Source organism: Triticum dicoccoides, chromosome 1B (assembly GCF_002162155.2).
Source record: "Triticum dicoccoides isolate Atlit2015 ecotype Zavitan chromosome 1B, WEW_v2.0, whole genome shotgun sequence".
NCBI classification, from domain to species: domain Eukaryota; kingdom Viridiplantae; phylum Streptophyta; class Magnoliopsida; order Poales; family Poaceae; genus Triticum; species Triticum dicoccoides.
This window is the reverse complement of record NC_041381.1, coordinates 544,507,121-544,521,526: the sequence shown is the minus strand read 5'-3', so window position 1 is coordinate 544,521,526 and position 14,406 is coordinate 544,507,121. Positions and strand designations below refer to the sequence as shown.

The following is a 14,406-nucleotide window of genomic DNA, read 5'->3' as shown; positions in this document are numbered from 1 at the left end:
GCGGGTACCTGAAGGGTGTGTGCATCCTCGCTTGGTCCTGCGCGCCTTCAGGCAGCACGCTGCCCCTCGGCAGCTCGACGAAGGAGAGCTCCGGCCGGTCGCTGAACGGGTCGGCGGAGAGTGCGCCCCAGGACAAGTCGACCCACCACAGGCGGCCGCCGAATGCCAGCGTCTCCTGGTCCAGCGTCACTCGCCGCGGCCGCGGAAGTGGGAAAAAGCACGGCGAGAGCGTCACGGCCTCCCACTCCCCTGCTTCCGAACGGAACCGGAGCATCTCCTCCCCGTTCAGCAAGGCAGCGACGAACCTGTCCGGTGCCCCCTGCCCGCGGTCTGCTTGGGTGACCACGCCCATGTACATCTGGGTGGCAAGCATGAAATCGTACTTGGGGTCGGAGACGAAGTCCGGGAGGCGGGATAGCTCGCGGGTGAGAGGGTTGCAGACGAGGCGTGTGACGCGGGGCGCGTGGGCGGGGTCGAAGACGGCGGGGTGCGTGCTCGCACGACCGGCGCCCTGCTCGCCGGCGGGGGGAGGGGTGAAGCGCGCGTTTAAGACGGAGAGGAAGAGGAGGCCGTCGCCGCTCGCGCCGGAGATGGCGCCGGAGAGCATTTGCAGGACGTCTCTGTCGGGGGGCGGGAAGGCCTCGATGACGTGTTCCGGGAGGCGCAGTTCGGAGACGTGCGGCCGCGCTCGGCGCTCCGACGACCTGCGCCGCGCGGCTGAGCATGACCCACGGGGGGTGCGTGGCGGCCGTTGCGAGCGAGCGGCGGAGGGCGCCGGAGACGGCGGCAGATAGACCTAGGAGGCGGCGGCGGAGAGGCATCGCGGTGGGGAATTTCCTTGGCTTGTGTGGTGTGGTGTGGACTGTGGACTCGGTGCGCCGTGGGAGAGAGCAGAGCAGAGGGTTCACATGGACTGGGGGGTCGCAGGAGTGAAGTAGCCTGTGGTCGTTCCACTGGGTACTCAACTGGAAATTGCTATCGGGCCCATAGGTCAGTGTGACGGTCTGGTCTAGTGGGTTGTGGTCTATGCGCAGATTTCCGTATTAGGAATGACCGTACGCCTGTAAAGGCTTCTCGCAGAAGCCGAGGCATGCCTCAACGTTTGAACAGCTGTTTCCCATCGGCTGTGCCTATGACGTCACCTTTTTCCCGCCAAAATTCGAAGCTATTGGTGTTGGGCCTTTTTTTTTTCTGCATTTTACACAAGCCTTTTTTCTTTCTTCGTATAAAACACATATAGCTGATTTCAACCTTCCCTCAAACAAAAAAGCTGATTTCAACCTTGCCGTGTAGTCCACGAACCAGCATCCGTGTTTGGAATAGCCACTCCGAGTGTTTGAACAGCTGTTGGCCCATAGGCTGAGCTCAACGGCGCCATTTTTGCCCGCTGAAATGTTCGGGGCCTGGGCCTCCCTAAAACCAGGAGGCCATGTGCAATGCTATCCAGCCCAGTCTGAAAGACCAATTTAATAAGTATTGAAAACATAAGATGCGGCCGCTTATTTCTTCCTCCTCCCCTCCAAGATAAACAGTATCATAATATTAAAAAGATACGTTTCAAAAAATATTTTAAAAACAAGTACTCCCTCCGTCTCATAATATAAGACATTTTTTGACACTAGTGTAGTGTCAAAAAACATCTTACATTATGGGACGGAGGGAGTAACAATTATTAAGAAAAAACGACTACAGCAAAAGTGTAGCACAGCACCCTCAAAAAAAAAAGTGTAGCACAGCACATAGGCTGGTACAGATGTGAACTCCGCATACTCATTTCATCCTTCTGAATTAAGAGCCATCAAGGCGCAAAAAGCAATCTCATTTCATCCTTCTCACTTAAACGAGTTCAATGCACGACCGATTGGCACAAAATTATACTACTACTACATAGCTCAGGGCAGCGAATACTGAACCGTTCCATCAAATAGTCAGTTCAGCACCTATGGCAGAAGCAGAGGTCCCTAAATAAGGTTTCTCATCAGAGTAAACATTGCAGGAGCACCAATTTTGTGACGAATGAACCATCTTACTGGTGTTTACGGCAGATACTGGAGCGAACCAAAAGTCTGACAGAAGTACCACATCTCCAACGAACCAAGATACAGTGAGTTGATCAGCACCCCAAAAACACAGGCTTCTCCAGATTTCGCCCCAGCATACTAAGCTACCACCATGAGCCTCCTAGTTGATTAGAGCACCAGCACCTTAGTTTTAAGAAACCTGAGGGTAAAATTAAGGAATATTAGATACAAGCACCACATTTTTCCTTCTGTGTGAGTAACATGGGGGTTAAGGTTACATGGAAACTGTATTTACTAATTAATACGGTTAAGTGAACTGTTGTTCTGACGATTTCTTTTAGATATCTTTTGTTGCCTGAACAATGAGTGACCTGAATGGGGGCTGTCCAGCTTCTGCTGGTATCCCAGCTTTACTTTCCCCTGAGAAACAATCTTGGGTAAACAAAAATGCTTCACTATTCTATCTATGTGCATTTCCGAAACTTAAATAGAAAGTCGGTCTGGCAACATGTTTATTTTCTATCCGACTTTTGGTTGCACCAGAAAATTACACAACGACAATTGGGTAATATGCAGTTATCAAGCTTCAGTTCCGGTCCTCAAATGGTTGGTGAAAATATTTCAGGGAAAGAAAAGACAACGGTCATCCTGATGACAGGGCGAGAAATCCTTCAGGCCCTTGTACGGTGCTCACCATGATGAACAAGATCATGACTGCTAGCTCAGAAACACTAATACACCAGGATCAAACTTCCATGCTGAGACACCAAATGACACTTTTTGGCAGCTAGCACAAGTCGCTGCCACAAAAATATGAATGGAAGAACAAGTTCGGGTAGCACACTTCAACAAAATAATCATTCTATGGAGTAAAATTTGTTACTAGTCTCCATACCTAGCAAACATTACTAATTCCACTAAAATACCAATTATAACTCAACCAATGACAAACAGGTAGGAGTATGAAGGATAACAATACGTTGGACAAACAGAGAAAATCAGTTAAAAATAGTAGTAGTAATCGGCACATATGCACATCATTGTTTTCCAGATCCACAAACTGCATGAATTGAGTAAGAGATATGTGAATGCGGAATCCAAAATTTGTGGCTGGATGAGATACAACTAACAATCAGTAATGAAGCATCAGCTGAAGGAAAGTAATAGAGATTCGCTAAATGTCTAAATTGGTACCTTCTAGTGGCTTTGTAAACGAACTAGAACATCTGCCAGAGTCTTGTTTTTCTCAACATACTTCTTGCCTGAAAAGGGTTCATTTGATCAATGCACAAGAATTTGAAGAATAGCAACACTAAGACAACATAATTTGTAAAGGTATAGATTTATGTGCATTGGATACAAGAAATTGAGCTAGAAAAGAGTGACACTTAGAGCACGTTCACTAGAAAAGAATGACCCATAAGCCACAACACAGCAATTTGAAGAATATATTTGTTTAACACTTGAGAGTAGTGTAGACACATTATTAAAATGGATATAACATCATTAAATCCTTCTAAATGAAATTGTGTAGGCAGAAATTAAATGTAGAACATGCGGTGTAAATTACAAGCCTGCAGATAACTCTTTTTACCGAAAAGGAGGACTCTAATCGAATACATCATGTCATTTAACGAAACAGTTCTGAGAATATATGGACAGCTTCATAACTCAGAATACATCATGTCATTTAACAAAACAGTTCTCAGAATATATGGTACAGCTTCATAACCCAGAATATGCAGCAGCACCGACCAGCGTAAGATTATTCGGACTTGTAAGCTAGAAAGCATCCAAAACTTGGAAAAAACTGTTCAAGAGGCAAATCACTGACACTACCTAGATACTCCCTCCGTCCCAAAATAAGTGTCTCAACTTTGTACTAGCTCTAGTACAAATTTGTACTAAGCTCAAGACACTTATTTTGGGACAGAGGGAGTATGTTTCAAGATAAACACTTCCAGACCAGGATAACATGTAGAGATGACAAAAGGTTGGAAGTTTCAAGTCGAGAAGAGATTTGAGATTGAAACTTCAGGTCCACCCCAAAGTACTAAACACAAAAAGAGAATTGTAATAGAAGTGCCACTAGATCAGTGCATTGGATCTTCTCATACAAACCACCAATAACAATTTTCTTTGGGATTTCTGTAAAAAGCAGGAGCCAAGGGACTTTCATCCAGAGAACTTTTATTTGAGATCCAATTGTTACTAATCGTGCGTGTTAGTCATTTTCGAGTGATTTTGTTATGTAGAGACAAAAGTATCTCATGCATTGCACATCAAAATGCGAAACTAAACCTGAGAAATATGCAATCTAGCAACTAAAACGAGCGAGTGAATACCTGCAGAAGGGATCCGGCTCGATCGAAGCCACGGTGGAAGGACGCATGGCATACAGAGGTCGCTTCTATAGGGATAACATCCAATCACCTCCTGCCTGTCCATGTCCACGGCGACGACGGCAATCCTGTGAGCCGTGAGGTAAACGACATTGGCATTAAGCGGGTCAATAAGGAAAATGCGTGTCGACCCCCTCTCCTGTAAAGGTAGTCCCATGGTGCTGCCCCAGAGCTTGTTGAGCACCACCCGGTGCTCCAGCGTCCAGCCAGTGCCTTCGTCGTCGAGAACAAAGGATCTGAGAAGAAACGGTTCCTCGTGAGAGACCTCGACGTACCGCAGCCGCCCTTCGCTGACACCCATGCGCCGGTAACTGAAGGACGCCTGCTTCCACCACGCCCTGCCCTCAGCGTCAGGCAGCGAGCTCCCTCGGCGAAACGCTTCTTTCTGCGCACCAGCCGGCAGCACGCTGCCCCTCGGCAGCTCGACGAAGGAGAGCTCCGGCCGGTCGCTGAACGGGTCGGCGGAGATTGCGCCCCAGGACAAGTCGATCCACCACAGGCGACCGCCGAATGCCAGCGTCGCCTGGTCTGGCGTCACTGGCTGCCGCCGCGCAAGTGGGACCTGGCACGGCGAGAGCGCGACGTTCTCCCACTTGCCTGTTTCCGAGAGAAACCGGAGCATGTGGTTCCCCTGCCGCAGGTCGGCGACGGCGAACTTGTCAGGCGGCCCGTGCCCGCGATCGGCTTGGGTGAGGAGGCCCATGTTGAGGCCGCACAGGACGTCGCCCACAGGGTCGAAGCCGGAGTCCGGGAGGCGACGAAGCTCGCGGGTGAGAGGGTTGCAGACGAGGCGCGTGACGCTGGGGACGTGGGTGGGGTCGAGGCCGGAGGGATGCAGGCGCACCCGAGAGGCGCCGGGAGCGGTGGAGCGCAGGTCTAGGCAGGAGAGGAAGAGGAGGCCGTCGCCGCTCGCGGCGAAGACGCCGCCGGCGAGCGACTGAACGACGTCGCCGTCGGGGTCGGGGCTGCCCCTGGTCTTGACGAGGCGCTCCGGGACGCATAGCTCGGAGACGAGCGGTGGCTCGGCGAGGCGCACGTCCGCGCTCGGCGCTTCGACGACCTCCACCGTGCGGTTGATCATGGCCCACGGGGGATGCGTGGCGGCTGTGGCGAGCGAGCGGCGAAGGCCGCCGGACAGACCTAGGAGGCGGCGGCGGAGAGGCATCGACGCTGGGTGCGCAGACTGAAGTGGGGAATTTTCTCCCTTGGGGTGGAGAGAGGGGAAGATTCCAGGTCCCGGCTCACATGGACTGGGACGGCGAAATTGGGCCTGGGGCAACTGGGGCTGTAGCCCCAGGCGTGGCCCAACTAGCACCTGTACGTATAGAAGCAAATTTTTCAGAATTTGGGATAGATAGAAGATTAGCCCCGGGCTTCACGTACAAGGCTTCAGCCCATTAGCCCAAGTCAAGTCGATCGATTGAATAGAAAATCAATCGCGCAGTACGTCGACGCTTCGATCTGTCGTTCGTTTGCCAAGGGGAAAAAACCCTTTCCCGATCGAGAAACCCTCGCCTAGTCGCTGCCGCCCTCGTTAGTCATCAACCGCGTTTCCCCGCCGGCCGCCGCGCCGCCCGCCTGGTCCGGTGTCCTGACCACCTGCCTCTCCTTCTTTCGATCTTATCGAAGTGTTCCTATATTACAGTGCACGCACACATTGCGGTACAGCGGCACAGGTAGTACATATTGTTCAATTAATTGGAAATCCTTCTATGTCAACAACCATTCCAGCAATTTTTTTTCTAAATTTGTATCATCTAAGTAATTAATTCAGTATCTTCAACAATACTCAACTCTGTATCATTTAATTATTTTCCCTGGGTCCTTTTATGTCATGCAAACTCAATGAATTGGTGGTGTTAAATCATATTACTTAGTTCTTATTTCATTGTTGCCAGGAGATTATAAGTCCAAGATGAAGAGAACCCGTACAGTTGAATCTTTCCAATCAGTTGAGCGTGATGAAACACAAGGGGCTACTACCTCGTGGACTTTGTGAAATGGTATAATATGTTCTCTTTTTTTTTGCAAAATTTCATATGAACAATTAATTTAGTCTACGTCCAATGTCTTGATTTTATGTTTGCAGATCCAGGTACTTCTACTATTGCTGGTGAAGAAATGATGGCCTTGAATTAAGGAAGTCTTTGGTAATTTGGTACCAAACCATGTTTGCAATGATGCACTTTGTTAAACTATCTTTTTTACGGAATTTCCTCTTGTGATAGTAATGAATTTATATTTCATTTTGAACGTGATTTTGTGCCATACTTATAACACACGTTGGTGTGCGGGGTATTAGACGAAGCCAGTTAGTTTTAGCCCCAGACTTTGAAAAATCCTGGCTCCGCCTCTGGACTGGGTGCACGCCGACCACTTTCCGGGTGGCGCAACTGGCGTGTGGTTCTTCCACCGGCTGCACGGCCGGGAGAGAGCTCTCGGGGCCACACGTCAGTGATACGGTCCATTGTGCTCTAGTCCACGGACCAGCTTTTGCATTTTGGACTAGCGAGGCTTCATCGAGAAGCCAAGGAAGGGTGCGTTTGAGCAGTTGTTTCCCATCGGCTGCCGTTTTCCCGCCAAAATTCTACTAGTACTTTTTCTCCCGCCAAAAATCTAGCATGTTGGGCATCTAACCATTTTCTTTCTTCAGAAAACATATTCCGCAGACGTGCCCATGGACGAGCAACTCTATATGGATGCAGCTTCGGTGACTTCATGAAGCCAAGTCTTGCCGTGACTTACCCCCCTTCATCAGCCATCTAATAAACATCTGACATATCAGATTGACTCATATCTTGAACTATTTTTTTTAAGGTGATCAGAAAAATTGAATAAAATCAATAAATCATAAAGTTTTGTTTTGTATTCTATGAAAGTTTCAACCCATTTGGATGTATCGTTTCTGAATAAACATTTTTATTTATATGAGCTCAAAAGGCTATTTAATCACAAACCATACATCCAAATGGGTTGAAACTTTTCCCAGAATACAAAACAAGACATTTATGATTCATAGGAAATTTTTCAATTTTTCTTAGCACTTTAAAAAAATTGTTCAAAATATGGGTGGGTCAATCTGTTATGGCAGATCTTTAATGGATGGCTGATAAATGGTGGTAAGTTACGGTGAGACTTGGCTTCATGAAGTCACTGAGGCTGCGTCCACTTTATCTATGGTTGGATGTGGCTGTGGGATCGACTTGGTTGTCTCTCCCAGGGTTATTTTTTTTCCTTTCAGGTTAGTCGGATGACTTTTAGAATATTTTCAAGACGTGTTGCATGTGTATGTGTTGTAGATTTTGGTAGATGCATAGATGGGGTGTGTGAGTGTGATGTGTGTCAACTTGTATCCATGTAATTGGGGCTATAACTGGCCATGGACAGCCCGACCCGACCCGACCCGGCCCGAAAATCTCGGGCTAGGCCGGGCCCGAACATGTCATCGGGCCAGGCTCGGGCCTGGAAATTGAGCCTGGCGGGCAGATCGGGCCGGGCTCGGGCTTGCAAAAATAAAAAAATTAGTCGTTGTCGGGCCGGAACGACCGGGTCGTGTCAGGTTTTTTCGGGCTAGGGCCCGATTTATTAGGCTCGACGGTCGGGCCGGGCCGGGCTCGGGCCTGGGTTTTCAGTGTCGGGCTTTTTTCGGCCTGGCCCGACCCGACATATGCACATGTATAATTGGGGCTTAAAAAGCTCTAACAGACTATCTAAAAATATTAGGTGCAATATATATATTTTTAGTTTTAGGGTGCACTATTTTAACAATGTCTTTTGTGCATATGGACCACATATTAAGGCCACATTACATGTTATATTATTAATTCAATCTTTTATGTTTCTACTACATGCAATTCAACATTATTTCAATTTCAAATTAAATTCAACCAAAATTTCCGCACGAAACCAAGCGACATACATATAAAATCATATCAAGTAGTTCATCTTCATACCACATAGATCATCCTATGACTAAACATCATCCAAAAATAAACAAAGAAACAAAATTGATGTTATCTTTATGCCATGCTCATGAAAGAATCCGCACCCACCATGGTTTGATCACTAGCATTCATTAGTACAGGAACCCCATACTAGTGGTGTGCCAAAGCGGCTACAAGTGGTTACTAGCAGCATGCTGGCGGCATGACACGAGTAACTTATATACTAGTGACACACGCCACTGGTAACTGATATACCAGTGGTGCTTTGTCTGTAGTACACGCTGCTAGCGAAGCTCCTATCAGCAGAGTGCCCGAGGTTGGATGCCACTAATAACCGAGCAAACTAGTGGTGTTCGCCATTCGCAGCACGTCACTGATTATACTTACTTGTGTACAAAATTAAAATTTTGAAATACACTTCTTAAATTTTGGATGGCATGGCTGCCATCGCATCATTTACATATGATCCATTTTGCTGCCATTGCAGCAAACGTAGGTCAAAAATGGTGCCATGCATCATTTTGTAGCCCAAAAAGGTGCCAACACTTAGCAACCAAGTACCATAGCAATTCTTAGCATTCCTATTCTAAACACACATGTTTAACAATTAGTAACCAAAGTATTCTAGCAAATCCAAACAAGGTACTTAACAACCACATGTTCAACACTTTTCAGTTCAAGAGTACGAAACACCTACTCCTCGGCACCCTTAACTATGGTATGGAGGAAGAGGACCAGCACTAATGGGGAATATCTACTGCACCGCTGCTTGTGGTGCTATGGTGCACCAAACTCACATTGCATATTGAAAATGGTCAAAAAAATTGAAAAAAATTAGCACATTCACACAACATCAATGTAGGTTGTCACAAAATTTCAAGTCAAAATTTGAAATGTAGCTCGAGAAACAAAAAAAATGATAAATTCAACACGGAATAGTACATAACATGAGTTGGGCTTTAGATTTGGCACAATATCACATTTATGTCAAATTTGTCATTTTTGTATCTCAAGAAATGTTCAAATTTCGATAAAATTTTATGACAACATACATTGATGTTGTTCCAATGTACTAAATTTTTTAAAGATTTTTTAAAATGTTCTATAATATCTTGTGCACCGGTAGCACCACAAGTGTGGGTGCACCGGATACATTCCCCCAGCCCTAAATCTCCATGGTGGAGCATGGTGATGATCTTGTCTCCAACTTCTACATCATAGACGTCAAAAGAGATCTCTCCACTCGTTGAGGATCACACTGTTAGACGATAGACTTGTAGTCGTGTCAACTTGTGTTGATATTGTGTACATGTGATCTGTTGTAAACATGGCCGGTGGTTAGACTAGATTGATATCTATCTCCTTATCTTGTGTGTATCTTGGAATAGAGGTCAAGGCTAATAACCAACCGGCCGAACCTTGTAATCTTGTGCTATATAACATGTACACGTCCCTGCCAGAGGTGCATACGCTTCCACCAATTCTTTCATGGTAATCAGAGCCTGCCTCGCTCACATCCATGGCGACGTCTTCAAGCTCCACCTCCTTCCCCTCGTCACCATTTGCGCACAGCGTCACCGAGAAGCTCACGGGAGGGAACGAGGCGCTATGGCGCGCAACCGTGCTCTCGGCGATCAGGGGGGGCGCAGATGCAGGGCTACCTCGACATCGACCAGGTAGTGCCCCCTCTGAACGTTGAAGTCACCTCCGACGATGGCAAGACCAAGTCGAAGGCACCCAACCCGGAGTTCTCCGCGTGGTACGCGAAGGATCAGCAGGTGTTCTCCTACTTGCTGTCCTCCCTGCCGCGCGAGATGGCCATCCAAGTGGCAACCTGCCACACCGCCGCCGAGCTCTGGAACACGGTGCAGGGGATGCTGACCTCGCACACCCGCGCCCGCACCGTCAACGTCAGAATTGCGCTGGCGAATCTTCAGAAGGGCAACTCCAACATCACTGAATATGTTGGTAAGATTAGAACTTTATGTGATGAACTTGTTGCTTCAGGAAAGAAAGTAGATGAGGAGGATGTTGTGTCTCATATCCTTGCTGGACTCGATGAGGAGTTCGACCCCGTGGTTTCTGCCATGTGCTCTCGGGTCGAGCCGGTGACTGTCCCCGAGCTGTACTCGTAGCTTTGAGCTTCGAGACACATATGAATCTGCGCGACAGATCCTCCCAGCCCTCTGCAAACGCAGCCTCCAGCAACGGCGGCGGCGGTGGTGACCGCGGCCGCAACTTCCCCAAGCAAGGCGGTGGCGGCGGCGGCGGCGGCGGTGACCGCGGCCGCGACAACTTCAACAAACAGCCAAACCACGGCAACATGGGGGGCAACAATGGCGGTGGCGGCAGGAACTACAACAACAATCCCGCTGCTAAGGTTGCTTGTCAGATCTGCGGCAAGCTCGGGCATCCAGCATGGAAGTGCTGGAAGCACTACGACTCCTCCTATCAAGGAGGGGAAGAGCGCTCGGTGAACGTGGCGGCGGCTCCCCAGTACGGCGTGGACAACTAGTATATGGACAGCGGAGCCACTGACCATATCACCAGCGACTTGGAGAAGCTGACCGTCCGGGAGAGGTACACCGGCGGCGAACAAATCCACACCGCAAACGGATCAGGTATGACTATCAATCACATTGGTTATACAACTATTTCAACCCCTGATCGTGATCTTCTTTTGAATAATGTCCTTCATGTTCCGGAGGCCACAAAAAATCTGATCTCTGCAAGTAAACTTGCCATTGATAATGATACCTTTGTTGAAATTCACCCTCATTTTTTCCTTGTAAAGGATCTAGAAACGAGGAGGGTCCTTCTTCGAGGCAGGGGTAGAGGAGGTCTCTATCCTGTCAAACACACCGGAGGAAACGTCAGGAAGCAAGTGCTAAGTGTCACTAGACCATCTTTGGACTGGTGGCACCGACGTTTTGGTCATCCATCTTCCATTGTTGTTAGGAACATTCTTAGTGAAAATAAACTCCCGTGTGTTAGTAATAATGAGAATAATCTTGTTTGTGACGCATGCCAAAAAGGCAAAAGTCACCAGTTGCCTTATCCAAAATCTTTTAGTGAATCATAGTTTCCTTTGGAACTCATTTTCTCTGATGTATGGGGTCCTGCCATTGAAACCGTAGGAAGAAAAAAAATACTACGTGAGTTTCATTGATGATTTCAGTAAATTTACCTCGATCTACCTAATCAAACATAAGTCTGAAGTTTTTTAGAAATTTCATGACTTCCAAAACCTCGTTGAAAGACAATTTGATAGAAAAATTCTTGCCCTTCAAACGGATTGGGGTGGAGAGTATGAGAAGTTGAATTCTTTTTTCACAAAAATTGGAATATCACATCATGTCTCCTGTCCCCACGCTCATCAGCAGAATGGGTCAGCTGAGCGTAAACATCGACATATTGTCGAAGTTGGTTTGTCCTTGCTTGCTCAAGCCTCCATGCCATTAAAGTTCTGGGATGAAGCCTTCATTGCTGCTACCTATCTAATCAATAGGATGCCTAGCAAAGTCATAAATTTTGAAAATCCTCTCACTCGCCTATTCGGTGAGACTCCAAACTATTCATCTCTTCGCATCTTTGGATGCGCGTGCTGGCCTAACCTACGATCGTACAATAATCACAAACTCCAGTTTCGCTCCAAGCAATGCACATTCCTTGGATATAGTAATTTGCACAAGGGCTATAAATGTCTTGACATATCTACAGGACGAGTTTATATTTCTAGGGATGTAGTGTTCGATGAAAACACCTTTCCCTTTTCCACTCTCCATCCTAATGCAGGTGCTCGGCTGCGTGCTGAAATCCTTCTGTTACCACCGGAGCTCCTTAATCCTTCTGATCATGGGGGAGAGAATGTTGATGATCATATGATTAATAGTACTACTAATCCTGATGGCTGTGTTGCAGAGCAAAATGCAGAAAATGCGGCAGAAAATCCTGGTCTGGTCTATGATTTTATGCAGCAAATAGGTCCAAACCAGGTTGGCACGGGACACGAGGGAGATCCTCTGTCTGCTTCTGATCCCGAGAGATCCTCTGGCAGCACACCCCCTGCGCGATCTCCTGCGCGGACGGATCCCCAGGCGGATCCTGTCGCCGCGGCTGGGTTCGCGGGTGGTGGACCTGAGGCTGGTGCGTTGGGACGTGACACGCGGCGCGAGACGGGCGCGTGGTCTGGAGAAACCGCGTCGGCTGGTGTGTCCCCACGCGATGGGCCTGACCCATCGACGTCGCCCTGCAATGATGATGGCGGCGCACGGTCTCCTGGGCGCGTGTCGCTTGGCGCGCCGTTGCCTGCACGTGGGTCTGACCCATCGCTGTCGCCACCAACGCGTGATCCCACGCCCGACCGAGCGGCAGTCGAAGGAGATCTGCTGGCGCACGTCAAAGGTATGAGTGAAATCACAAGTGCTCCCTAGGTGGTTTTGGTAATTAATGTCAACATATCTCTTGTTGGACTAACACTTTTATCTAGTATGTTTCAGATAAGTTCAACAATGGAGTGGCATGGACTAAAGGATGTGGGAACTCCTTCAAGATGCTAAGGACAAAGGATTGGCTCAAGCTTCAAGCTCAAGACTCTTCATTTTACATTTTAGTGATCCAAGATCACATTGAGTCTATAGGAAAAGCCAATACTATCAAGGAGGGATGAGGTGTTGTTAATGAGACTCTTGCTTCATGTGCTTTGTGATATGCTCCAAAACCCTCAGCTACGTTCCCACTTCCACAAATGACCTAAACCCAAAGCCAAAATCGGTCACACCGATTCTTCCTATCCGGCGCCACCGATTCCAAAAGTCATAGCCACTGCCACAAACCCTAAGCAAATTGGTCTTATCGATAGGGATCTCGGTCTCACCGAGATGGGATTGTAATCTCTCTGTGTATGTCCATTATCAAAGTTGGTCTCACCGAGTTTGAGCAATCGGCACTACCGAGATTGCAATGCAAACTCTCTAGAAACTTATTACCAAGATCGGTCCCACCGAGTTTGAGTAATCGGTCCCACCGAGTTTGCCTGACCAACTCTCTGGAAAGCTTATTACCAAAAATCGGTCTCACCGAGTTTGTGTAATCGGTCTTACCGAGATTACGTTATGCCCTAACCCTAACCATACCGGTCTCACCGAGCTGCATTTCGGTCCCACCAAAAACCCTAACGGTCACATTATTTACTAAATCGGTCCGACCGAGTTTAACAATTCGGTCCCACCGAGGTTGGTAAATTGTGTGTAACGGTTAGATTTTGTGTGGAGGCTATATATACCCCTCCACCTCCTCTTCATTCGTGGAGAGAGCCATCAGACTGAACCTACATTTCTAGCATACATTTTCTGAGAGAGAACTACCTACTCATGTGTTGAGGCCAAGATATTCCATTCCTACCATATGAATCTTGATCTCTAGCCTTCCCCAAGTTGCTTTCCACTCAAATCTTCTTTCCACCAGATCCAAAACCTATGAGAGAGAGTTGAGTGTTGGGGAGACTATCATTTGAAGCACAAGAACAAGGAGTTCATCATCAACACACCATTTGTTACTTCTTGGAGAGTGGTGTCTCCTAGATTGGCTAGGTGTCACTTGGGAGCCTCCGACAAGATTGTGGAGTTGAACCAAGGAGTTTGTAAGGGCAAGGAGATCGCCTACTTCGTGAAGATCTACCGCTAGTGAGGCAAGTCCTTCGTGGGCGACGGCCATGGTGGGATAGACAAGGTTGCTTCTTCGTGGACCCTTCGTGGGTGGAGCCCTCCATGGACTCGCGCAACCGTTACCCTTCGTGGGTTGAAGTCTCCATCAACGTGGATGTACGATAGCACCACCTATCGAAACCACGCCAAAAACATCCGTGTCTCCAATTGCGTTTGAATCCTCCAAACCCTTCCCTTTACTTTCTTGCAAGTTGCATGCTTTACTTTTCGCTGCTCATATACTCTTTGCATGCTTGCTTGATATGTATTGTGAATGTTGAAATTGTGCCTAAACTCCACTTAAACCCAAAGAAAATTAAAAACTGCAACTTTA

The 14,406-nt window shown here is 47.8% G+C and overlaps 1 protein-coding gene and 1 pseudogene across 1 annotated transcript; one reads left to right on the top strand and one right to left on the bottom strand.

Moving 5' to 3' along the window:
• Window positions 1-1,718: 1,718 nt before the first annotated feature.
• LOC119348478 lies at window positions 1,719-5,633 on the bottom strand. Its single transcript, XM_037616563.1, has 3 exons — window positions 4,367-5,633; window positions 3,216-3,283; window positions 1,719-2,220 (listed from the first exon to the last, which is right to left on the bottom strand). The coding sequence occupies exons 1-2, from the start codon at window positions 5,586-5,588 to the stop codon at window positions 3,219-3,221; spliced, it is 1,287 nt and encodes a 428-aa protein (XP_037472460.1). The 5' UTR covers window positions 5,589-5,633; the 3' UTR covers window positions 1,719-2,220; window positions 3,216-3,218.
• A 4,746-nt stretch (window positions 5,634-10,379) lies between these two features.
• Window positions 10,380-10,517, top strand: LOC119351612 (annotated as a pseudogene).
• Window positions 10,518-14,406: the final 3,889 nt, after the last annotated feature.

What these genes read in the sequence shown, in the direction of transcription:
- LOC119348478 (XM_037616563.1), bottom strand. Translation starts at nt 5,588, where the DNA reads ATGCCTCTCCGCCGCCGCCTCCTAGGTCTGTCCGGCGGCCTTCGCCGC. An exon ending in GAGCCGGATCCCTTCTGCAG is followed by an intron (nt 3,284 to 4,366) that starts GTATTCACTCGC and finishes AACCCTTTTCAG; the next exon opens with GCAAGAAGTATGTTGAGAAA.